This window comes from Callithrix jacchus, chromosome 2 (assembly GCF_049354715.1).
Source record: "Callithrix jacchus isolate 240 chromosome 2, calJac240_pri, whole genome shotgun sequence".
Lineage (NCBI taxonomy): Eukaryota > Metazoa > Chordata > Mammalia > Primates > Cebidae > Callithrix > Callithrix jacchus.
In genome coordinates, this window is record NC_133503.1 from 131,294,728 (window position 1) to 131,320,876 (window position 26,149).

General features: G+C 34.4%; 1 protein-coding gene across 11 annotated transcripts in view; it reads right to left on the minus strand.

The window, feature by feature from the left end:
* Positions 1-26,149, minus strand: part of TENT2 (terminal nucleotidyltransferase 2) — a 66,718-nt gene that overhangs the window by 11,092 nt on the left and 29,477 nt on the right. For 9 of the 11 annotated variants that reach the window (XM_002744828.7, XM_054252152.2, XM_008991900.6 and 6 more), the window contains exons 10-13: positions 24,943-25,019; positions 24,437-24,565; positions 15,872-15,915; positions 1,861-1,997 (exon numbers count right to left, since the gene is read on the minus strand). In XM_002744828.7, coding sequence (XP_002744874.1) covers positions 1,861-1,997; positions 15,872-15,915; positions 24,437-24,565; positions 24,943-25,019 — 387 coding nt within the window. Of the gene's footprint in view, positions 1-1,232; positions 1,410-1,860; positions 1,998-15,871; positions 15,916-24,436; positions 24,566-24,942; positions 25,020-26,149 lie in introns of those variants that run through there. The other 2 variants (XM_078365287.1, XM_035291336.3) reach the window with 2 other exon arrangements.

Below are 26,149 nucleotides of genomic sequence, written 5' to 3' on the forward strand. Positions count from 1 at the left end.
GCAACAGAGTGAGACTCTGTCTCAAAAGAAAGAAAAGAAAAAGAAAAAAGAACTTTTTAAATGATTACCACAAAGTTCAGAAGAAATCCTTATAGATATTTTTACCAGTTGCCATAATTCTTTTATATGGCATCTAGTTTATTACCATGACTACATTCTTGGCTGTGATACCTACAGTAAAATTTCTGAAAATATTTCATTTGAAATTACAAATGTGCTATATGGTGAACTTTTGAATCCTCTTTCCAAGCATCAGCATCATTTGACCCAGCAGACTAGTTTCCTTTAATATTAAATTAAGATACAAACTACATATCTACTATCTTGTTTCTGTTCAACAAAGCAGGTGATTTGTATCAACAAAGCAAGGTATTTGTATCCAGATGCTCTAATCCTATACTATACATGGGAGAAGAATATCTTTCTTCTGTGAATTCTTTTCCCCCACCACAAACATCCCCCAGTCCCTAATTTACATAACATAATAAACAATGTCAATACAGTCTAACAATTAAGAATGTAGTTTTGAAGTCCAGCTTGAATGTGAATCCCAACTCTCCCACAATCTAGCTAGAGAATGCCATGGACAAATTTCATGCACACAAATTCCTTAAGTTTGACAGAAGTTATTATATGGATTAACTGAAATCCATGGGAATCACTCAGCTTACTACAGGATACTAGATAAATTCTCACTAAACATTGGCTATTGTTATTGCAACATCTTAAAAAGAACTCTAGAATAACCATTAAACTCTAGAATAACATTTACAGTCTATGTACGGCATACATAACTCTAGAATAACCATTAAACTCTAGAATAACATTTATAGTCTATTTATATACTGCATCTCATCCAGTCTTTAATCTTTCCTCATCTTTACATAAATGAAAGCTCCTACCTTTTTATACTTGTTGCCTGGACTTGTACTTGGATACATTAAAACGTCACAGTTTAAGTGTGAATTCTGCAGTCAAAACTATCTGAAATACTACTCTTATTAGCTATGTGATCTTGGAGCACATTACTTCCCCTCTCCTTGCGCTTCACTGGTAAAATGGGCATAATACACAACACATCAGATAGCAATTATGTAAATGGAATTATAAATATAAATAAAATAAATATATGTTTAGATCTATTTTCCACCTAGTAATAGCAATTTATTAATATTACTATTATTATTCCCCTATGCAAACTTCTTCAAAGTGGTATTCTATGTTAACTGTACCCGCCTTTAATTCTGTAAAATTCCTAAATCTTCTCTCTTCCTCCCTCAAGCTTTTCCAGATTGATCAGAAGAGCTGCAAATAACTCCTAACTCCATTCTATCTGGACACAGAATTCACGTAAGAACTTTCAGTTCTGTCCAGCCTGATTAACATTTTGTTTCATGTTTACATATCACCTTCAAAAAAGAAAAGAAAAAAGGAAAAGACACATTCCTTGATTTGTATATCATACTAACACAGCTATTTATGAAGATGCCAAGTATGACATAGATCTTTATTAGTGTCTGTCTTATCAGTGCTTTTTACTATACATTTTAAGTTCACAGAAAATGGATGTTCCAAACTACACCTGCATAGGACAAACACATTGGGCCTATCACTATTGAAATCAACTAAAATTGGGCTTACTAACCTATACATTTATTTATTAGCTAAGAATATTAAATCTAATTAGCTTCCAATAATTCATTGTTACACAGAAAATTTTTATATACATTTCTGGGCAACTTTACAGCACTAGAAGTGACAAATATAGCTTCTGACCAAATTTGCAGCATTCACTTATATATACACTCACATATACATATATATGTGTGTAACAAAACCACAATTTAAAGTTTTACTTACTCAAATTCTGTAGCGTAATATTTAAGAAAGCCCAGTAAGAGGTCCCCAAGGTTTGATTCATTTTTTGAGAGGTAAGGAGGAACATTACATGGAGCTTGATGTACAAGGTGCAGCTGTACAGCAGGACTAAAAGATTCCTGTCAAAAAGAAGAAGAAAAAAAATGTAAAGCCATTTAAAACACACACTAAGAAACTTTATAAATCTTGAACTAGTCTCCTCTTTGAAAAAGAGAGAAGAAATTTTCTCTGCATTGGCAATTTGGAAACCTGAAATTTTTCTTCCACTAAAGACTTCACCAGTATTTGCAGTAGACCAGAATGTACCTGAAAAACTAACATTCTAATCCTTGGCTTGAGGATATCACTCAGTTAACCAAATAGATCACTAATTAGCAAAAGATTTTCTAACTCATAAATAAAACCTTACTATACATACCAAGATTCTACCCAATACCATACAGCTTTCTTCATAAAGGTTATCTCATTCTTAATTATTCCCACAAGGAGCAATTATACTTCAAGGCTATATCAAGCACAAAGTAAGAGTTTTTTCTGTCACTTCAAACTTCTCTCAAAGGCCCTAAGAGTAACTTTAACATATAAATAGTACTTATACTAATTTTAAGATTTTATAAATTTTGCTTTGTTTCTCTATCTTAGAGGGAAGAGAAGAGAGATGTTCAACCTGAATTAAACTTGGAAAGACAAAGAAGGCAAGGAAAATAAGAAAGGAAACATACCAACAAGCAATACTCAGCAAGCTTTTACCATGTTTATAAAGGAGGATATTATTTGCCTGAAATCCAGGAACAAAGATGCTGATTAGATAGAATACTAATGGGTACTTATTCTGTTTTCCTATTGCATGCCATTCATTTTCACATCCATCTTTCCTCTATTAACAACAAGTTCTGGCTCTGAGATATACTAAATGCACTATAAAAATTATCAAGTCATATATATACATCAGTTAGAAAATAATACAAGGTAATCTGCACAGTGCCATTGAGAATGGCTTTCTGTATCTCTCCACTGCCATCAAAATAAAAACGGATTTTTTTGGTTAAAAAAAAAAAAGGTAATTAGTTAAGGCAGCAGAATGACAACTACGGTTAAGATTCCAAACTGTCGATTCAACCCTGGGCTTATAGATACTAATGTAATTAAAGACATCTAAATAATGCCAAGTTAAAAATTAGAGACTCTAAATAATGAAGTAATAGTAGAGAAAGAGCATAGTGCATCATTTAATGCTAGTGCCCCAAAAATATGAGTAAAAATAAAGGAGCAAGAAAACAAAAATATCTCCTCCCTTGTTCTACTACCTATAATTCTATCAATAATTGTTAACTACCAAGAAATGATTACCTTTCTCTCAGAATAACTCTATTCCAATCAAATTCATAAAGTGGACACTCCTCAACTTCGGACTTCCCCTTACATTTCTAACAGCTGTAGCTGTAGTACTAATTACATTTTAAGATTCAAGTAGAAATTGCAATTGTCTAAAGGAGGACAGGGTAGGAAAGAAATATCAATTAGTGAAGACTAAAGTCAAAAGGAACAGCAGATGCAGTGCCTCTATTCCCCTTTGACTCTTGAATTAAAAATCATAAAATTTAAATGTTATTTTCAGGCAAATCAAACAAAAGGTATAATGTAGATCAAATAAGCAGCTCACTGTTTAATAGTTTCTGCTCTGAAAGCTTCTTACTAATTTTGACTCCCAGCACCAAGCACAATTAGCATTCACTTTATGAACTAAATATGCTAAACAGAAGTCACTTTCTTGTCTTACGTTTAAAAATGTTTGTACCTCCTTTAAAATTTTTATTTTGTTCAATAATTTAAAGAAAAAGGTCAGCAATTATGACATTAAGAACTGAAGAGCCGTGAGATCCACTCCATTAAAATGATGAATGACCTCAGACCAACAATTTGGCCAGTCACTGTTCTTTTTCATGGTCATGCACAAAAAGGGTCAGGTCATGCTTATTGAGGGAGAACTGAAGCAGAAATATCTGAACCCAAACTGAAAAAGATTCCATATGAAGTTTAAGGTGGTTTTTTCCAGTTCTGTGAAGAAGGTCATTGGTATCTTGATGGGGATAGCATTGAATCTGTAAAGTACTTTGGGCAGTATGGTCATTTTCAGGAACCAAAAGAGAGCCTGCATAGCCAAGTCAATTCTAAGCAAAAAGAACAAAGCAGGAGGCATCACACTACCAGATTTCAAACTATACTACAAGCCTACAGTAATCAAAACAGCATGATACTGGTACCAAAACAGAGATATAGACCAACGGAACAGAACAGAGGCCTCGGAGGCAACACAACACATCTACAACCATCTGATCTTTGACAACCCAACAAAAACAAGCAATGGGGAAAGGAGTCTCTGTTTAATAAATGGTACTGGGAAAACTGGCTAAAAGCAGAAACTGGACCCCTTCCTGTCACCTTACACTAAAATTAACTCCAGATAGATTAAAGACTTAAACATAAAACCTAACACCACAAAAACCCTAGAAGAAAATCTAGGCAAAACCATTCATGACATAGGCGTAGGCAAGGACTTTATGAACAAAACACCAAAAGCAATGGCAACAAAAGCCAAAATAGACAAATGGGACCTAATCAAACTCCACAGCTTCTGCATGGCAAAAAAAACAGTCATTAGAGTGAATCGGCAACCAACAGAATGGGAAAAAATTTTTGCAGTTTACCCAGCTGACAAAGGCTGATATCCAGAATTTACAAAGAACTCAAACAGATTTAGAAGAACAAAACAAGCCCATTCAAAAGTGGGCAAAGGATAGGAACAGACAATTTACAAAAGAAGACATACATGAAGCCAACAAACATATAAAAAAATGCTCATCATCACTGGTCATTAGAGAAATGCAAATCAAAACCACATTGAGATACCATCTCACGCCAGTTAGAATGGCAATCATTAAAAAATCTGGAGACAACAGATGCTGGAGAGGACGTGGAGAAATAGGAACACTTTTATACTGTTGGTCCGAGTGTAAATTAGTTCAACCATTGTGGAAGACAGTGTGGCAATTCCTCAAGGACCTAGAAGTGGAAAATCCATTTGACCCAGCAATCCCATTACTGGGTATATATCCAGAGAATTATAAATCGTTCTACTGTAAGGACACATGCACACAAATGTTCACTGCAGCACTGTTTACAATAGCAAAGAACTGGAACCAACCCAAATGCCCATCGATTATAGACTGGACAGGGAAAATGTGGCACATATACACCATGGAATATTATGCAGCCATCAAAAATGATGAGTTCGTGTCCTTTGTAGGGACATGGATGAACCTGGAAACCATCATTCTCAGCAAACTGATACAAGAACAGAAAATCAAATACCGCATGTTCTCACTCATAGGTGGGTGTTGAACAATGAGAACACATGGACACAGGGAGGGGAGCATCACACACTGGGATCTGTCAGGGGAAACAGGGGAGGGACAGCAAGGGGTGGGGAGTTGGGGAGAGATAGCATGGGGGAAATGCCAGATACAGGTGATGGGGAGGAAGGCAGCAAATCACACTGCCATGTGTGTATCTATGCAACAATCTTGCATGTCCTTCACATGTACCCCAAAACCTAAAATGCAATTTAAAAAAAAGTACAAATTAAAAAAAAAATGAAAAAGATGAGGACACCTAAAAGCAGCTACAAGTAAATAGTAATTCCATCTATCCTTAAGAAATCCCCTAAGCCAGGCACGGTGGGTCAAGCCTGTAATCCCAGCATTTGGGAGACCAAGGCAGAAGGATCAATCTTTGGACAATTAAGCACTTTCTGAAATAAGTTAGACTGGCTACACTTCTATTTGGAAACTGTTCTTTAAAATGATGTAAGGCTTAAGTGAAAAATGATCACTTTCCATCTTCAGGCAAACAAAGAAATTTAGGTTATTATTAAATAAAATAAAGTATGATTTCCTAACAATGTGAATCATGAAATCCATGAGCCCAGGAGTTTGAAACCAGCTTAGGCAACACAGTGAGACCCTATCTCTACAAAAATTAGAAAGATTAGCTGGGGCTGGTGATGCATACCTGTCATCCCAGGTACTCAGAAGGCTGAGCCTGGGAGGGCTCATCATTGTACCACTGCACTCCAATTTGGGCAAGACCTTGTGTCAAAAAAAGAAAAGAAAAGAAATACCCAGTTTGTAGTGATCATTCACACTACAGAAAGAAAGATTCTTTGCTTTAAAATTTCAATGAAGAATTTCTTTTAAGGCTGGACACAGTGGCTCACGCCTGTAATCCCAGCCCTTTGGGAGGCCAAGGCACGTGGATCCCTTGCGGTTAGGAGTTTGAGATCAGCCTAGCCAACATGGTGAAACCCTGTCTCTACCAAAAATACAAAAATTAGCTGGGCGTGGTGGCTGGCACCTGTAATCCCAGCTACTCAGGAGGCTGAGGCAGGACAATGGCTTGAACCTGGGAGGTGGAGGTTGCAGTGAACTGAGTACACGCCACTGCACTCCAGCTCAGCCTGGGTGACAGAACAAGACTCCATCTCCACCCTCAAAAAAGAATTTCTTTGAAAGGGAGCTTCCCCACTATAGTTATGTGTTTAAGAAAAATACATGCTACTTCAGATAGGACAAGGGGGTTCTGAATTTAAACTAATATTTTAGAAAGTACATAAAGAGCAACCCAAAATTCAAAGAGAAAGAAAGCAGCCGTAAAATTACAAACTAAGTCCATAGAATAGCAGTTAATTTTTGTAACATTTTTGGGTTACAAATATTTACTGTTGCTTGTGTACTTATATAGAGGGAAGATTTATTAAATATTTTAGGTTGGTATCTTATTCTGAGCCTCTAATAATCAAATGTATGACCTATTAATTCCTGAAAACATTTTCTAGATAATTTTTAAATGCTGATACTTTAGAAGACATGTAATCTTTCATTTCTCTTCAAGTTAAAAAAAAATTAAATGGAAAACCCCTTGAAAAACACCTGAGAAGTCTCATCGCTTCTGTTCATAGAACTGTCTATAGAAGCGGCAAAAATATCTTTTGCCAGATTCCACCATTTTTTCTGAGACTGTCCCATAATATCTTATTTGATCTTCAAAGTCTGAAATTTCAACAATTAAGCACTTTCTGGAATAAGTTAGACTGGCTAACCTTATATTTGGAAACTGTTCTTTGAAATGATGAAAAGTTTAAATCAAAAATGATCACTTTTCATCTCTACGTAAACAGAAATTTAGGTTATTAAAAGTGATTAAGCATAATTGCCTAACAATATGAATTATGAAATCCTAGAAATATATGTTAAGGTTACAAGGAAAAGAAAAACTGATAGAGAATACTTCTGCCTGAAAAGAAGTACAACTAAGTGATATCTTGGAAGTTTCTGCAAAGCTATCTTAATTGCAGGTCTGCAAAGCTATCTTAATTGCAGGCAGGTCACCACTGAGATAGAGAATACTTCTTCCTGAAAAAAAAAAAAAACCTGGTATCTTGAAGTTTCTGCAAAGCTATCTTAATTGCAGGCGGGTCAATCCGATGATGCATGTTAAAGACTGATCATACAGGAGGGTGAGGCAGGAGAATTGCCTGAACCCAGTGGGTGGAGGTTGCGGTGAGCCGAGGTCGCGCCATTGCACTCCACCCTGGGTAATAAGAGCAAAACTCCGTCTCAAAAAAAAAAAAAGACTGATCATAAAATTTCCTTTAACTATATCTGACTTCAGTAGATTTTAAAAGTTTTGAAATCAACGTAAGTATCTAAAATAGAGGTAAGAGCATGAGCTTTGAAGTCAGAAGGGTATGAAGTATCACCCTTCTATTAGCTGCATGAATTTAATCAAGTTACCTAGCTTTCCTCAGCTTTGTCATTTATAAGGGAAAATACTCAGATGTTGTAAGGATTTATTAACTGTTTAGTATATGTCACGTATCATTATTATTGCACATTTATACAATGCAGTGTGGTTACTTCTTAAAACTTTTCATGTATTATATTCAAATTAACTTTTCTGTTTTCAAAATTCAATAATGTCAACTTTAAAATAATGTTTTATAACCATTAAAAAAATAAATCTCCACCAAAATTTTTAAATTTTTGTTTTTTGAGACAGTCTCACTCTGTTGCACAGGCTGGAGTGCAGTGGTGTGATCTCAGCTCACTGCAACCTCTGCCTCCCGTGTTCAAGCAATTCTCCTGCCACAGCCTCCCGAGTAGCTGGGACTACAGGAGTAACATGGTGAAACCCTGTCTCTACTAAAAATATAAAAATCATGCCCAGCTAATTTTTGTATTTTTAGTAGAGACAGGGTTTCATCATGTTGGTGAGGATGGTCTCAATCTCTTGACTTCTTGATCCACCCGCCCTGGCCACCCAAAGTGCTGGGATTACAGGTGTGAGCCATTGCACCTGGCCAAATCTTTTCAAAAGTATTCATTTATAGCCTGTTTCAAGTAATTGATCAATTTCTTCATCATGTTAGGTCAATTTTTAAAAAGAAAAAAGTTGTTATACATATGTGTGTATAGTTGTCCCTTGGTATTCCCAAGCGACTGGTTCCAGAGCTCCAGAGGATGCTCAAGTCCCTTATATGAAATGGTGAGGTATTTACTTATAACCTAGGTACATCTTCCCATATATTTTAAATCATCTCTAGATTACTTATAATACCTAATACAATGTAAACTCCAAGTAAACAGTTATACTATGTTTTTTTGTGTGTTATTTTTTATTTTTCCTGAATATTTTTTAGTGTGGTCGGTTGAATCCATGAATGAATTATAACTCACAGATATAGATGGCCAACTATGTATATACAGGAACACCTCGTTTTGTTGTGCTTCACTTTACTGTACAAATTGAAGGTTTATAGCAACGGTGCTGCATCTGGCAAGTCTATCAGTAGTGCCATTTCTCCAGCAGCATATGCTCACTTCAGGTCTCTGTGTTCCATTCTGGTAATTCTCGTATTTCAAACTTTTTCATTATTATTACATGTTATGGTGATCTGTTAACAGTAATCTTTGATGTTACTCCTGTAACTGTCTGGGTGTACCACAAATGGTATCCACATAAGACTGCAAACTTAATCAATAAATGTCATGTGTATTCTGACTGTTCCACTGACAGGCAATTCCCCTGTCTCTTTCTCGTTCCTTGGCCCTCCCTATTCTCTGAGACTCAACAATACTGAAATTAGGCCAATTAATAACCCTACACTGGCCCTCCAAGTGAAAGGAAGAGTCACACAACTCTCACTTTAAATGAAAAGCAAGAAATGGCTCTACTTAGTGAGGAAGTCATGTTGAAAGTCAACACAAGCCAAAAGGGAGGCCTCTTGCACCAATGACAGCCAGGCTCTGAAAGCAAAGGAAAAGTTCTTGAGGGAAATTAAAAGTACTACTCCAGTGAACACATCAATGATTTAAAAAAAAAAAAAAGGAAAACAGCTGTATTGCTGATATAAAGAAAGTTTTATTGGTCTGGATAGATCAAACCAGCCACAATATTCATTTAAGCCAAAACCTAACCAGAGCAAGACCCTAACTCTCTTCAATTCTATGAAGGATGAGAGAGGTGAGGAAACTGCGAAAGAAAAGTTGGAAGGTAGCAGAGGCTAGTAATGAGGTTTAAGGAAAGACACTACTTACATAACATAAAATCACAAAGTGAAGCAGCAAGTGCTTATGGAGAAGCTATAGCAAGTTATCCAGAGTTATCTAGCAAAGATAATGTGGCTACACTGAACAACAGATGAATGTAGCTACACTAAACAGCGGATTTTTCAGTATAGACGAAACAGTCTTCTATGAGAAGATGCTATCTAGAATCTTCATAGCTACAGAGGAGACATAAATGCCTGACTTCAACATTTCAAAGGACAAGCTGGTGACTTTAAGTTGAAGCCAATGAGAATTTACCATGCCAAAATCCCAGGGCCCTTAAGAATTATACTAAATTTACTCTGCCAGTTCTCTATAAATGGAACAATAAAGCCTCAATGACAACACATCTCTTTACAGCACGGTACACTGAGTATTTTAAGCCCACTGTTGAGACCTACTACTACTGCTTGACAATGCACCTAATCACTGAAGAGCTCTGATGGAGATGTACAAAGAGATTAATGTTTTCATGCCTGCTAACACAACATCTATTCTACCGATGGATCAAGGAGTAATTTTCATTTTCAAGTCTCATTATTTAAGACATACATTTCACAAGGCTATAACTACCATGGATAGTGATCCTGCTGACGGATCTGGACAAAGTACATTAAAAACCTTCTGTAAAGGAGTCACCATTCTAGATATTGTTAAGAACATTCATGATTCATGGGAGGTCAAAATATCAACATTAACAAAAGTTTTAGAAGAAGTTAATTCCAACCCTTTTAGATGACTTTGGGAGGTTGAAGACTTCAGTGGAGAAAGTAACTGCAGTTGTGGTAGAAATAGCAAGAGAATTAGAATTAGCAGTGGAACCTGAAGATATTACTGAATCACTGCAATTTCATGATAAAACTTTAACAGATGAAGTTCTTCTGCTTCTTATGGATGAGCAAAGGAAAGCAATTTCTTGAGATAGAATCTACTCCTGGTGAAGATGCTGTGAATCTTGGTGAAATGACAACAAAATACCAGTATTTCTTGGATCAACCACATAACTTTTCTAAGACTTAGTTTTTTCATTAATGAACGAGGGATAATACTTTCAAGTGTGTAAACAAAGGATTTAGAACATTACATAAACTTAGGTGGTAAAGTAGTGGCAGGGTTTGAGAGGACTGACTTCAATTTTGAAGGAAGTTCTACTATAAGTAAAATGCTAGCAAAGGCCGTCATACACTGTAGAGAAATCTTTTGTTCAGAAGAGTCAATCAATGTGGGAAACTTTACCATCGTCTTATTTTCAGAAATTGCCGTGACCACCCCAACCTTCAGCAACCACCACCTTGATCAGTCAGGGGCCATCAATATCAAAGCAAGAATCTCCACAACTCCTGATGAAAGCTCAGCCCATCATTAGCATTTTGTAGCGATCAAGTATTTTTAAACAAAGGTATGTACATTTTTTAGACATAATGTTATTAAATACTTAGCAGACTACAAGATAGTGTAAACATAACTTTTACATGTACTGGGAAACCAAAAAATTTAAGTGACTCACTTTATTGTGGTGGCCTGGAACCAAATCTACAATACCTCAAAGGTATGTCTGCACAGGCTACAAACCTGTACAGCATGTTATTGTGCTGAATACTGTAGGCAACTGTTACACAATAAGTATGTATATATATATAAACATATCTAAAAATAGAAAAGGTACACTAAAAATATGGTATAAAAGATAAAAAAAACAGTATACCCTTACCATAAATGGAGCTTGCAGAAGTGGAAGTTGCTGGGTGAGTCAGTGAGTGAGTAGTGAGTGAATGTGAAGGCCTAGAACATTACTATAAACTACTGTAGACTTCATAAATACTGTACACTTAGGCTACCCTAAGTTTATTTAAAAATTTTTCTTTCTTCAATAAAAAGAAAGAAAAATTTGTTGTTGTTGTTAATTGAAATGGTAAGTCAGTCTCTGTTCCATCAGACATACCATTAAAAATGTTTCTGTTGACCAGAACAAACAACAAAGCAAAACAAAAACAAAAAATCTTGTGTAAGAGGAGGTAGTAACTCCCTATCCATGTAAACATCAATCTTAGAGTAAAGGTAAATTATTTAAACCTTAGCTTTCTTTATTTTAAAATCTTTTTTGAGACAGAGTCTTACAATGTCGCCTGGGCTGGAATGCAATGGTACAGTCTTGGCTCACCGCAACCTTGCCTTCCAGGTTCACGCAATTCTCCTGCCTCGGCCTCCCAAGAAGCTGGGATTACAGGCACACACCACCATACTCAGCTAATTTTTTGTATTTTTAGTAGAGACAGGATTTCACTATGTTGTCCAGACTGGTCTTGAACTCCAGACCTTGTGATCTACTGCCTCAGCCTCCAAAAGTGCTGGGATTACAGGCATGAGCCACCATGCCCTGCCTATTTTTAAAACCTTTTAACTTTTGGGCTGTTCTGTAACAACACAGCTTAAAACACAAACACATTATGCAATGATACAAAAGTATTTTCTTTCTTTATATCCTTATTCTATAACCTTTTTTTCTATTTTAAATTTTTTTCCTTAAACTTTTTTGTTAAAAGCATAAACATACAAATCAGCCTAGGCCTACACAGTATCAGGATCATCACTATCACTGTCGTCCACCTCCACATCTTGTCCCAGTCTTTGGGGACAATATCATGCACAGAGTTGCCATTTCCTATTATAACAATGACTTCTTCTGGAATATCTCTTCAAGGACCTACCTGAGGCCACTTTATAGTTAGCTTGTTTTTTAAATAAGCATAATGAGCACACTCTGAAATAATGATAAAAGGTATAGTACAGCAAAACCAAGTGACAAGAATTTTTCAGCTCTATTACCATCTCATGAGATGACTATCATGTATGTGGTCTGTCATGAACCAAAACACCATCATGCAGCACATTACTGTATATGTATAATTTAAGGTGTTTTTAACATAATTACACAGAAAAGCTCTGCATTCTCAGAATTCTTTATTTCCATACTATTAAAAAGAAGAGCGCTATTTTCTTGCAACTCTATTCTGTTAACGTAAATATTTTCCTAGAGTATGAAGATACTTTCAGGGAAGGAAACAAATAGCTAAATTTGTTTGTATTGATAAATCTACCTAGCATAAATTTAAGTTAGCTTATAATAATATGCTTGCATTAAAATATTCTTTCATAAGCTTAATCTGTTTATATATTTAACTTTCTCAGCTTCATTTCTTTAACTGAATAGTAAATACTCTGCCGTCTATCAGTTATGCTGCTTTTAAGTCAATAAGAATTTAGTAATAATCAGTAATTCTATACTATAATATAGTGTTTAGAGATGTTATAGCCTTCTATCCCTTTCATAACTGAATTGAAATATACCAATTTTTAAGGTATTTAAATTTATCATAAATTTTGAAAATATGAAAATTACTAAAAAGTATAGTATAGAGTAACAAATTTATTCCATTCCAAAATTGTTTTCTCTTATTTTAAAAACAAAACCCTATTTTATATTAGAGAAACTTGAAATTTAAAGCAACCTGTGGTTTCCTTTGTAAAGTCACCAAGTTGGTTTTTTTTGTTGTTGTTGTTAATTAAAATGGTAAGTCAGTCTCAAACTTATTTATACAAGCTTAAATTCTGCCATAACTGCCATCATTAAACCAAGGTTATCTGTATAGGAACAATGAGATATATACAAATAAAATGTAATAAGCAATATAAATTAGATAAAATGTTAGTGAATGCTACTGTAATTTTCCCTCCCCCAAGAAATAGTACAATGGAAAAATTATTAGTACCACTTGGATCAATCATGTAACATTTCGAAAACAATTTCTTCATTGGTGAAAGAAGGATAATATCTCGCAAGTTTATTTATTCAAGACTTTTCACATTGTATATAAAAGGTACAGTGTACTAACATATAATAGATACTAAATAAACGATGGTTATTAATAGGAAACGAGCTGATTTGTCTGTTCCATCAGTTAGACCACTAAAAATATTTCTATTGACCAAAACAAAAAACAAAGCAAAACAAAAACAAAAAATCTTGTGTAAGAGGAGGTAGTAAGTCCCTATCCATGTAAACATCAATCTTAGAGTAAAGGTAAATTATTTAAATATTTATGGTAGCAATGTAACCATATGTGAAGGCAAATTAGGAGGTTCCTAATCTGGTAGGTCTTGCTATTAGTACTTTTTAAGGCCTTGAGGCTCTATCTATTTCCCCATTACAGGTATAGAAATAATCTTAGAAGCAAAACAGATGGAGAGCCTAAGGCCAGAGGTAGTGTATATGAACATAAGTCAGGACTCTGTCATGGGAGAAAGCTAGATAATAAGAAAAACACAGAAGTGAAAATGGGACCATTAGTAAGAACCTGAGTATTATAAAAGCATTACCTCTAGCCCCAATCACAGTACACTGATATTTCACCAGTCTCCTGTATTAGTAAAAAGGGCTTCATGTAGCACAGAGTTTTAAGTGAGATAGCTGCAGAAGCATTTTTCAATACACAATAATAAACTATTTTAGGGATAAGTTTAACTATCAGATCCTTTGCTAAAGAACATGTGCAGCTCTTTCTATACTGACACCTGGGTCTTAAAGCAAAGTAAGTTTGAGTCAATAAAATGAAATATGACCTTTCAGGATGAACTAAAGAGTCAGTACTTTATAAAGAGAGGAAAACATTCAAAATTAAGGCCAATAGGCTGTGTGTAGTGGCTCATGCCTGTAACCCCAGCACTTTGGGAGGCCAAGGCAGGAGGATCACTTGAGGCCAGGAATTTGAGACCAGCCTGGGCATCACAGTAAAACCATCTCTAGAAAAAATTTAAATACACAGAAATATTAAAAAGTATAAGGCCAAAAAGTTCAAGTGACTTCTATTTCTGTAATTTGATTCTTTCATTTCTCATAATGTTTAAGAGAGCATAAAGACTAATCCTTAGATATACTGGAAACTCATGATAATAATTCTTCATTATAGCAGAAGGATTGGGGAGGAATAACATTAGGAGAAATACCTAATGTAGGTGATGGGGGGATGGATGCAGCAAACCACCATAGTATGTGTATACCTATGTAACAATCCTACATGATCTGCACATGTACCCCAGAACTTGAAGTATAATAATAATGAAAAAAAGGAAGCTGAGATAGCAAGATTTAAAAGGCTCCTGTTATAGTCTCTTCTAGTAGATGACCTGCCACAAAATGGGAGATCTCCACTATGGTATGGCTTTATTAAAAATGAACCGTTATTATCCAGCAACTTGCATGTGTGCATTACATTAGTAACGTACGTTCAAAACCAAAAACATCAGTTCTTCTCAATTATTAGATATTAAACTATATTTCATTGATGTTCCACGTCAAGCAAATTTGTTTTATTTTGTGTGACACAATAAATAGGTTTTTGAATATTAATCTTCTAGGCTATTTATACTTCCCTTTGTAAGATGACCGTTTAGTAAGTTTAGAAGGCATCTCTTCTTGTAAGTATATAAAACCAACATGTAAAAATTATGTGGTTTCAGATTAGTCAAACATTCTAAACAAGTAGCTTAAATATATTTCCAAATAAACCCAGGAAAAAGGATGACTATGGAGGAAAACACTAATGATAGGACTATAAAACAAAGAAACAGAATCCTGGAGAAAGAACACATGAAAACTGAAAAATAAACACAAGGATTCTTACAGATTATGAATATGTATATAACCTATGTGTCTCTAAACTCAAACTAAGTATATACTAGATATTTTTCTAGTAGTCACACTTCATTTCTTGAATATTTCCAATTAATGTCAGCAGGATTCACAGTATTACACAGACAAGAATAGCATACTAATATTACCTGTTTTAGTTTATTACTTGGCAAGATCAAATTAAAGATAAAAAGATTATCCAATTGTTCAACTTCTTTTCCCCATGCTTTTCAAAGTTAAATATACTGGGCTAAAAAAATATCTGAGTTACTAACTAAAGAAACGCTGTGAAGCTGTATTTTAAAATAGTAGGAAGAAAACTAGAATAAGGTCAAATGGGCCTTAACCAACTGAGGATATTTAATATCCATTAGTGATAATCTTGAGCATCATGCCAAACAAATTCCACCATTAACACAACTGGCCAGACTGTCTGCCAATAACAAAATAACGTATGAGTTTTCTGAAAAAGTATATGAAACATTTTAAATGTTCTCCTGGTAAATGCCTCAGTCTATATAGAAAATGTTATCATGTACTTAGCCTTACTACTTTTATATTACATTAATACTACTTATAATAGTTCTACATACACTTGATATAAAATGTATTATAATAATTTATAAAAAACACTTACTGGGTAAATTTTTTGGAGGGATGGTAGGATGGGTTCAGGTAGGGCTATAAAAAGAAAAAGTTTAAAGCTTCCGTGATTCACATGATTCATTTTACAATGCAATAATTTGTCAGCTACATCCCAGGTATGAGACTATAAGGGTTTATGCTAAAACTCAACAGTTTTCAAACATTTCATGAAATTAATTCTGATCCATAAAAGTTTGTATTTAAAACATACGTAAGTTGAAAATTTAAGGTTTTATTAATACACTATATATATATATATCCCTATGTAAACCAATGTTCCTCAAATGGTTTTAGAGTAACAGGCTATCAGTAAAGGGAAACATGCAATTTGTCCAACATCAGACATACACACAAAATAACCAAGACAAGGATTGCTCTACAGATACTAAATGGACATTATTAAGATGGATGTAGCAATCAAAAACTATAATTTTTAAAATATAGCTCAGTGACAGTAGGGGAGAAAAACAGTTCTCTTATAACTGCCCCTCTATTATATAATTTCCACTGACAAACAATACCAAAATTGAAATTGTTGCAGGAAACTGATATATTGCAAACAACAAAATATCAAACTGAAAAAAATCTTTAACCTCATTACTATATTTTTTAAAGAATGCTCAGCAAAAGTTAAAAATCTAAGTGCATACAGCAGATTAGAAACCTAATCTGCTATAAAATAAAATTTCATACAAATAAATCATTATCTTCATGTTATCACCGTATTTTTATCATCCTTCACCATTCAATCGTTTTAAATAAATTCAGTCTCACTAAATGCATTAACAGTAATTTTACATTGTTTTAATATGAAAAAAATATAAAAAGGCAAAGTGCCTAACATTCATAATATAAGACATAACTGTAAAATATAATGTCATGAGTATGGTAAAATACAAGTAATCCATTTTCAAATTTAAGAATTAGAAAGTTATTTAATAATTAGGAATACACTATGTATAACTTAACTACACAAACTTAGTAACAAAGCATATTAACTCACTTTTAATGTGTGATTTAGCAAAAACTTTAAAAAATGTCTTCTGAAATATATTAATGTATAATGAACCATTATGACCAACTTACAATGGTCTCCAACTATAATTACAAGGGTATAAATTTTTACTACATAGTACAAAGTAGGATGCTTTATTTAAATTTCCCTTCTGTATCACATTTCATCGCCAAGTTAAAAACTGGTATAAATAAAATTCCATAACATATCTGCATGTTCTCAGTACACAACTGAGAACATTAGTAGAAAAAAACTCAAATCATTACTTACCAGACTCACTCTTAGGAAGTAAGGATATATATATATTCCTTTCCTCTAAGAGGCATTCAAACACTCAACATTCTAGAAGACCTGCCGAGTAAACTCAAACCCCACTCACTTTAATTCTAATGTCTCTAGATATATAACACTTTTTAACGGCTTTCTAGTAATTTTGGTTATAATACAGAAGTCAAATTGGAAAATCTTACAAGAAATTAGTTTACTTTAAAACTTATATTCCTTTCCCACTGAATATCCTAATATACTACAAGTATAATAAAACAAAGGACAAAGAAAATATTATAGAGAATTAGAATAAGGCCAGGCAAGGTGGTTCACATGAATAATCACAGCACTTTGGGAGGTCGAGGCGGGTGGATCACGAGGTTAGGGGTTCGAGACTAGCATGACCAACAAGGTAAAACCCCATCTCTACAAAAAAATAGAAAAATTTTCTAGGCATGGTGGCACACGCCTATAATCCCAGCTACTCAGGAGGCTGACGCAGGAGAATCTCTTGAACCCAGGAGGCAGAGGTTGCAGTGAGCCAAGATTGTGTCATTGCACTGCAGCCTGGGCAACAGAGCAAGACTTTGTCTCTAAAAAAAAAGAGAATTAGAATAAAGAAACTTTATCTCATTCTGGTACTATAACTAGAATGCTAGGAGAGAAAAACAAATACTAGCTACTTGTTGAGGATCTTTCAATGGACAAAAGAGCTTTTAGAACTCAGCAATTTAGAAGTTTTTGGAGGCAGGATTATCATTAAGTACATTATTTATCTTACAACATTAAAAGATTTATAAACACTAGGCATTAGAGAAGGAATTAGTGTACCACAGCAGTTTTTATTAGCAATATCCTGATATTAGTTTCAATGAGTATACTAAGTATACTCATTGAGACTAACAGTTTTTAAAATGTGTATCTTACTCCAAAACAACATAAATTCTGGAAAAATCTAATCTATAATATCTATTTTAACTTCAGAATTTTGGACTATGAGTCATCCTTTAAATTCCTCTCTCAAAAGCAAACTAAAAACAAAACAAAAGCTCATTATTAGCACACATGATTGAATATAGCTTGAATAATGCCTTGAATATAGCTAATCTACAAGATTTTACTTTGCCTGTAGCTTGCATGACAGCTTGCTGGTAGAAGCCCCACAAATTTATACCTATAAACTTTCCATATTGATATATCAAAACTTTAAATTTTAAATAGCAGATCTTCAATTGTACTAAGAATCATTAATTTTGAAAATGCAAGGACAATTTTATTTACTTATTTATTAACTTTTTTTGAGACAGGGTCTCACTCTGTCACCCAGACTGGAGTATGGGTGACATACTTGGCTCACTGCAGCCTCCACTTTCCAGATTCAAGCAATCCTTATGCCTCAGCCACCCCACTAGCCGGGATTACAAGTGCACACCACCACATCAAGCTAATTTTTGTATTTTAGTAGAGATGGGGTTTTGCCATGTTGCTCAAGCTATGCAAGGACAATTTTAAAATACCTGCCAGAAAGCTCTGTGCCTAGGAACATGGTAAACATTCCATGAATATTCATTAATGTTATTATTTCTAGCCAATTGATGATCTTACCTTTTTCATTAATTTTTTTTTTTAGATGGAGTTTCCCTCTCATTGCCCAGGCTGGAGTGCAATGACGTGATCTACAACCTCCACCTCCTGGATTCAAGTGATTCGACTGCTTCAGCCTCCCAAATAGCTGGGATTACAGGTGCACACCACCACACCTGACTAATTTTGTATTTTTAGAAGAGATGGGGGGTTTCACCATCTTGGTCAGGATGGTCTCGAACTCCAGACCTCAACTGATCCACCTGCTTTGGCCTCCCAAAGTGCTGGGATTAATAGGCATGAGCCACCACACCCTGCCTCCTTTTTCATTAACTCTTAATCTTACATTATAATTAAAATCTCTTCTCAATTCCCTCATACTTTGATCAGTCATCTTCAAATATCTGTAATCAATTACTGAGTATTGAAATTTATTCTAGGAAATGTGTTATCTTTTTAACCTTTCTACATATAGAGGACCTATTTCCTTTCTCTGTTTATGGCAGAAAAGATATTAAAGCATTAAAGAAGTTAAACAAAACATAAAGGTCATTTAATCCAACTGTTTGTGTTACAGGTGAGATTAAGGCCAGTGAGGTACAAATAACTTGACCAAAGTCACAAAAACTAGTTTCTTGTGACAGAGTTGGAACTGCTCAATACACCTCACAGACTCTTGCTTGCCCTTTTCCCTCAATGTTACATGATACTGCCAAGAAAAACAACTATCTATTTAAATCACTCTCATTTCTTCTACGGAGGAGTAGCTTAAATTTGCCAGTATGGAACACATTAGCTCTGGGTAGCTAAAGACCTAGGAATGGCTGATTGCAGTGCCATTAATTACAAACCACTTCAGTAAATGGGACCACTCTGTAAAAAATCAAATGTTTGGCAAAATCTAAACTAAATTTTATATGATTTTATTAGAATGGCAAAATAGTAATGTTTAATTTTTTTGTTTTGTTAAAAGACAGTCTCACTCTGCTGCCCAGGCTGGAACGTAGGGGCATAATCATAGCTCACTGCAACCTCAAACTCCTGGGCTCAAACAATCCTCCCACCTCAGCCTCCTGAGTAGCTAGGCCCAATTAATTTTTTTATTTTTTATTTGTGTAGATGTGGGGGAATCTTATTATGTTGCCCAGGCTGGTCTCAAACTCCTGGCCTCAAGCAATCCCCCTACCTCAGTCTCCCAAAGCACTTGAGATTACAGGCATGAGCCACTGTGCCTGACCCTAATTTAAAAAACAAAAATTATTTTTGAGACTGAGTTTTGCTCTTTCGCCCAGGCTGGATTACAGTGGCGCAATCTCAGCATACTTGCAACCTCTGCCTTCCAGTTTCAAGTGATTCTCCTGCCTCAGCCACCCAAGTGGCTGGGATAACAGGCACCCACCACCACACCCAGCTAGTTTTTGTATTTTTAGTAGAAACAGCGTTTCAACATGTTGGCCAGGCTGCTCTGGAACTCCTGACCTCATTACTAGCCCACCTTGGCCTCCCAAAGTGCTGGGATTACAGCTGTGAGCCACCACACCCAGCCTAATTTAAAAATTTTAATTTACTTTCAACAGCACATTGGGGCACCTGTGATTAATGTACATTTATCTAAAGAAGTCTAATTTGAAATTTCTAAGGTAATCAGTAAAAATTAAGGAGCACAGCACATATTATGAATGTCCATGTACACTAAATGCTTTAGTCAAATCTCATCTTTAAATCACAACTAAAACATAAATAGACATTGAATGGTGGTGAGTGCTACATATTTTTTATATTTTATATATATAAGAAATCCTCCTATTCCATTTTTAATGAAAGCAGACTGCAATCATAGGAGGACAGAGTTTACTGAAAAAATATGTTTAGGGTTCACCTGAATATACATATATTATAAAGTAACATTATGTCCAAGATTGACATATATTTTGTAAAACTGAACAAAAATGATTAATGACACATAAAGTAGTATCTAAAATAGCCAACATCATATGTTTCAAATTCTTTTAGGGGGAAAATCTATCATCAAACCAGTATATATTCAAGACTGGTCAGCAAGAAAAATACATGTACTAAGATTAGCCTGAAAAACATTAACACTAAAGAAGATTATCAAACCTCTCTGATGACTGTTTCATAAAACTGATGACTGGCCCATTTAAACTATTTTGTCTCTCTTAATAAATCAAAAAAATTCATTTGAGACCAGCATCCAAAGGAAAATATATTCTCATATATTATAAAACATCTGCAAGTACAGTGAAGTATAGAGAACTTCACTATAACGATCCATAAATAACCCCTGATACAATTTTGGCATCTACCTTTTTAGTATTTGATGTAGATCTTCTATTAGGGTATCATAATTAATTTAACCATTCCCCTGTCCTAGAAAATTTAGAGTTCTAATCTTTTATTATTTATATAACATAAAAAAAGCCTTATATGTAAATTCATATACTCACCACTATTACATTAGAATAAATTTCTAGAAATGAAACAAGTGAAAGGATATAAACATAAATATTGCAACACTGCTTTCTAAAAGGGCTGTACCAAATCAACACTCTCAGCATGACTGAATATTCCATTCTGTCATTTTTTTTAACTGTCAATTTAAGAAAATTAACCCCTATGTCTGTAATACATGTTCAAGTGAACTTTCATAAATAATAGGACAGAGTTTAAGATTATATTCTCTGCCAAGAATGTAGAATGACAATTTTACCCTAGGAGTATACCATAAAATTTTGATTACCAAGAAGGGAAAAGGTTGATATACTATGAAGATTAAGAATATTAACATAAACACTTTGGTCAAATAATGTCACCCTATCTCCAGACAAAGGTGGGATGAAGATGTGTCTAAAGGTAGAATCAAGATTTTCTTGAGAACTAGCTGGCTCTAAGATTACTCCCATTAATATGAAAAAATGCTCCCCTAATTCTCCACCATAGGGGAAAGGTTACTAAGCTGTGATAAACTAAAAAAATTAAAACCTGTGTTTGTGTGCCAAAAGTGGGGAGGGTGTAACAATTACACTGTTTTTTGTGATGGTCTGTTCATTATCCTGAGATTTATCATTTCTTTTTTGGTATTTTATGCACTATCTTTAAGAAGTAATGGCAGTTAACTGGTGGCAATTTTTTGGTTCCGATACTCAACATAGCAAATAAAAACTCGTTTGGTTTTTTTTTTTTTTTAAATTACTATTCCTTGAAATCTAAAAGTCTGAGAATCATGTAATGAACAGGTAAAAGAAAATGTGAGAACATTATTTAAGAAAGCCATGTTTTTGTAGAAGAAAAAAGAACATACACCCTTTATTCATTTGTCCCCAACTTTTGGAATTAAAAGACCTGAACTTGACATTTAATGTTTGGCTAAACATTTTTAAACCTTTGCAAAGAAAACAAAAGCCGAAAAAAATAAAATACTGACAATAACAATCTTTGAGTATGAAAATACTCATGTATTTTTTTCTGTCCACTTTAGTATATTCTCAGGATTTTCTATGATATGTATGCACAACTTATTCAAAATGAATTTTAAAATGTAAAATAACTATCTTAATATCACTACATTTTAAGCATTATTTTAAACATAATAATTTTGAAACAAAATAGAGAATTCCTGACAACCAATCTTACCCCTGAACTGCTCTTTTTTAAGGCACTGGTAGGACAATCTTTGTTTCTGTTCCAATCACTTCTGTCTATCCTCTTATTAGTAGAAATGACTCACTATAAATAAATTCTTGGTCAAGTGCAGTGGCTCATGCCTGTAATCCCAGCACTGTGGGAGGCCGAGGTGGGCAGATCACCTGAGGAGGTCAGGAGTTAGAGACCAGCCTGGCCAACGTGGTGAAACCCCATCTCTACTAAAAATACAAAAATTAGCTAGGTATGGTGGCAGGCACCTGTAATTCCAGCTACTCAGAAGGCTGAGACAGGAAAATTGCTTGAACCCAGGAGGAAGAGGTTGCAGTGACCCAAGATTACACCACTGCATTCTAGCCTGGGCAAAAAGAGCAAAACTCTATATCAAAAAAAAAAAAAAAAGAAAGAAAGAAATTCTCAATTTGAGTATCATCCTCAATCCCTATCCAAAGAAGCCCATTCTACCAGGAATTAGGCTATACAAAATTGTAATCTCCAACCCTAACCATTTCTGAGCCACATCGCAAGGAAAGGGTACCTTCTCCTTTTCCCAGTTCCCAGTATCCTCAGTACAGAAACATAACTGCAAGGGAATCAAATCATCTCAACTTTCCAAGCCGCCGCTGACAAAATTGCTAATATTATCTCTGTTAACTCTTTCAGAATCTAAATACAAAAAGCACCAAACAAGGCAATAAAAGGGTATTTTTCAATAGGCATTTTTTAATGACTACACTGTAACAATTTGTTATTGAGCATATCACATGTTGATATTGCTCTATCAGAGCTCAATTCACAACGGTCGTAAAAATGTCACATTTTATTAGTAATCTGTGAGTTGTTTAATAATTCATGTTTTGGTAGGTAACAGCTATGAAAATGTGACATCTTACAAGTCGAAAATGTAAGCTTCATGAAGAAGACAATTGTTTTTGTATTTTGTTCACTGCTGTATTCCCAAATCCTAGAATACCTAGCATTTATTTGGTAGGCATTCTATACATATTCATGAAACAAAGAAATGCGTATCACATATGCTAAAATACATTTTCTCCTATGATTGTCATCTTCGGAAACCAAAATTCTAAGCCGTGGAGATATCATCAACCCAGACTAGATCAAGCCCCAGACATCCTGCCAAACAGTCCTCTACTACATTCACACAGTCTTCATGTCACCAGATATTCCTATGTTCAGCTGGTCAGTTAGTTATTAAACATCTCAGTCTCCTGGTCTAATAAGTACAAAACAGTAGATGCATCCATCTTTTAACAATTCTTGGTGTCCAGCTGAGTAGAAAGCATAAAATGGCTTAATGTTTATTTCTTGGATCATTATATACCTTTTTTTTGAGAAACAATGAAAGTAAAGGTTCCAATTAGATCTAGTTAGTCTGTCCTACACTTCTAGGGAATTTTCAGTACCGTAAAAAATTCTCACATTTATCTTACGAATGGTCCAAACTACAAGTGTTCACTTATTACTGTTTGCCACTATGCATGCAACAAAAGTATGGCTCTTACCAGAATGGCCTCATCAACAATGACTAACCAGACAAAATTAAAATTTGGGAGCCAATCTGATACAACAGTCCTATAAAGATATAATCTAGCTGAAGATGGCAACTCACAGAAATTAAAAGCTTCTTTAACCAAAAGGAAAATAATTTAATTCCCATCTCAAATTAAATTAATGGTGCTTGAACTAACTTTTACAGTCCTTTTGAACATTCGTCTGCCTCAAGATAATGGGTTCATAATTCAGTGATGAAAGTTCTTTGAAAACAAAAGTGACTATAGAAAAACTTACAAAAAATAAAAACACACAGTGAAACTTCTTAATGTTTTCGAAGGAATAACATTTCTAAAACATTTGTTCAAAGCAGCAAAACAGGAAATGTGTTTTAGGGACCTCAGAAACAACTTTTTAAAACAATATTATTGGAAAATAGGGTCAAGAGAGAAGACATCATAACAAAGTTAAGTGCCTTTTACTTTTAAAAATTGGGTAAAACCCCATTATACTTACTTTGTAAATAGTGCAAAACCATCAATACAAGACTATAGCTGCTTAAAGTACCACGACTGGCATCATTAATCTGATGGTGACTTGCCCACTTCTTAATCACCAGCACTAACGGACGAACTCGATTTTCAACTGTAAGTAAAATTAAAACTTAAACATGGTAAGAGACATTATAGTTTCTTTTAAGTCTACATCATTTCCCAGCTCCATGCCAAAATAAAGAACACTGTCTCCATGTATATTACACACTGTATCTGTTCACCGTAAATGTGCCTTATGTCTAAAACTTACCTTAGTTTACCTTTTAAAAATTATGAATTATTAAAATGCCACTTGATTCACCTATAACTGATAGCATATGATTTTAGTATAGAAACATATACAAATAAAATAAGATACATTATACTTAAACACAACTAAAGAGATGTCACTATTTACAACAAACATCTTTAAAAATGAATAAAGAAAAAAGAGGCTGATAATTGTTTAGAAATAAACCAAAAACTTACGGTATGCATAAGTTCTGAGAAGGAATGTGTTTCTTATTCCAACAATATTGTTTACATTCAGGTCAAACTCCACACAACTATTTAAGAAAAAATAAATAAATAAATAAACTTTAGCTGAAGTATGAATAAACTTCCTTCCTAATAACTAAATTAGTGCTCATCCATCCCATAATGCAAAACAGCATGGGCCCAAAGACCACAGATCTGCGTTTTTAAAATGACATACTAAATGAACAAATAGTATGTTATTTTAATGTAATTTGGTGTGTATTAAACATATAAAATAAGATTACAGTGGAAAGATGAGTAACATACTGCTAAGGTTCCAATTACCTCAAAGAAATTTTTTTAATGTTTTTTTTTTTTTTGAAAGAGATGAAGTCTCGTTCTGTGGCCCAGGCTGGAGTGAATACAGTAGCACAATCACAGCTCACTGCAGCCTCGAGCTCCTGGGCTCAAGCAATCCCCCCAGACCTTAGTCTCCCAAATCACCAGTATTATAGGTAGGAGTCACCGCACCCAGCTGGAAATTTTTAAATCTCACAATCATTTCCAGATAAACAACTATGTAACCAAAACCATTTCTGAGCAAGTTATCCCATTAAGTTACATATTCTCAAATAATCTGGAATTATAGCATCCATATACTTAAAAACAACAGGAATAAAAAGCCAAATAAAATACAGGGGAAAAAATTTAAAAGCTCTGTCTACACATTATATTTCCTCTAAAAAGGCTAGTAAATTAGTAAATACATAATGGTTACTTCTTTGAAAGCAAATATATGCAGTTCATAATTTAGAAAATAGAGCAATAATGATGGTGGCTCACGCCTGTAATTCAAGCACTTTGGAGGCCAAGGCAGGCAGATCACCTGAGGTCAGGAGTTCAAGACCAGCCTGACAATAGCAGTGAAATCCCGTCTTTAAAAAAATAAATAAATAAATAAATAAAAATACAGGGGAAAAAATTTAAAACCTCTGTCCACATATTATATTTCCTCTAAAAAGGCTAGTAAATTAGCAAACACACAATGGTTACTTCTTTGAAAGCAAATATATGCAGTTCATAATTTAGAAAATAGAGCAATAACGATGCAATCTACAAAGAATGGCTAAACTCATACAAAAATCAAGGATTACTTTATGAAAGTCAGTTCTACTTATACCCATGTAAGGTCACAACTTCTAAACACTAAATTTTTCTT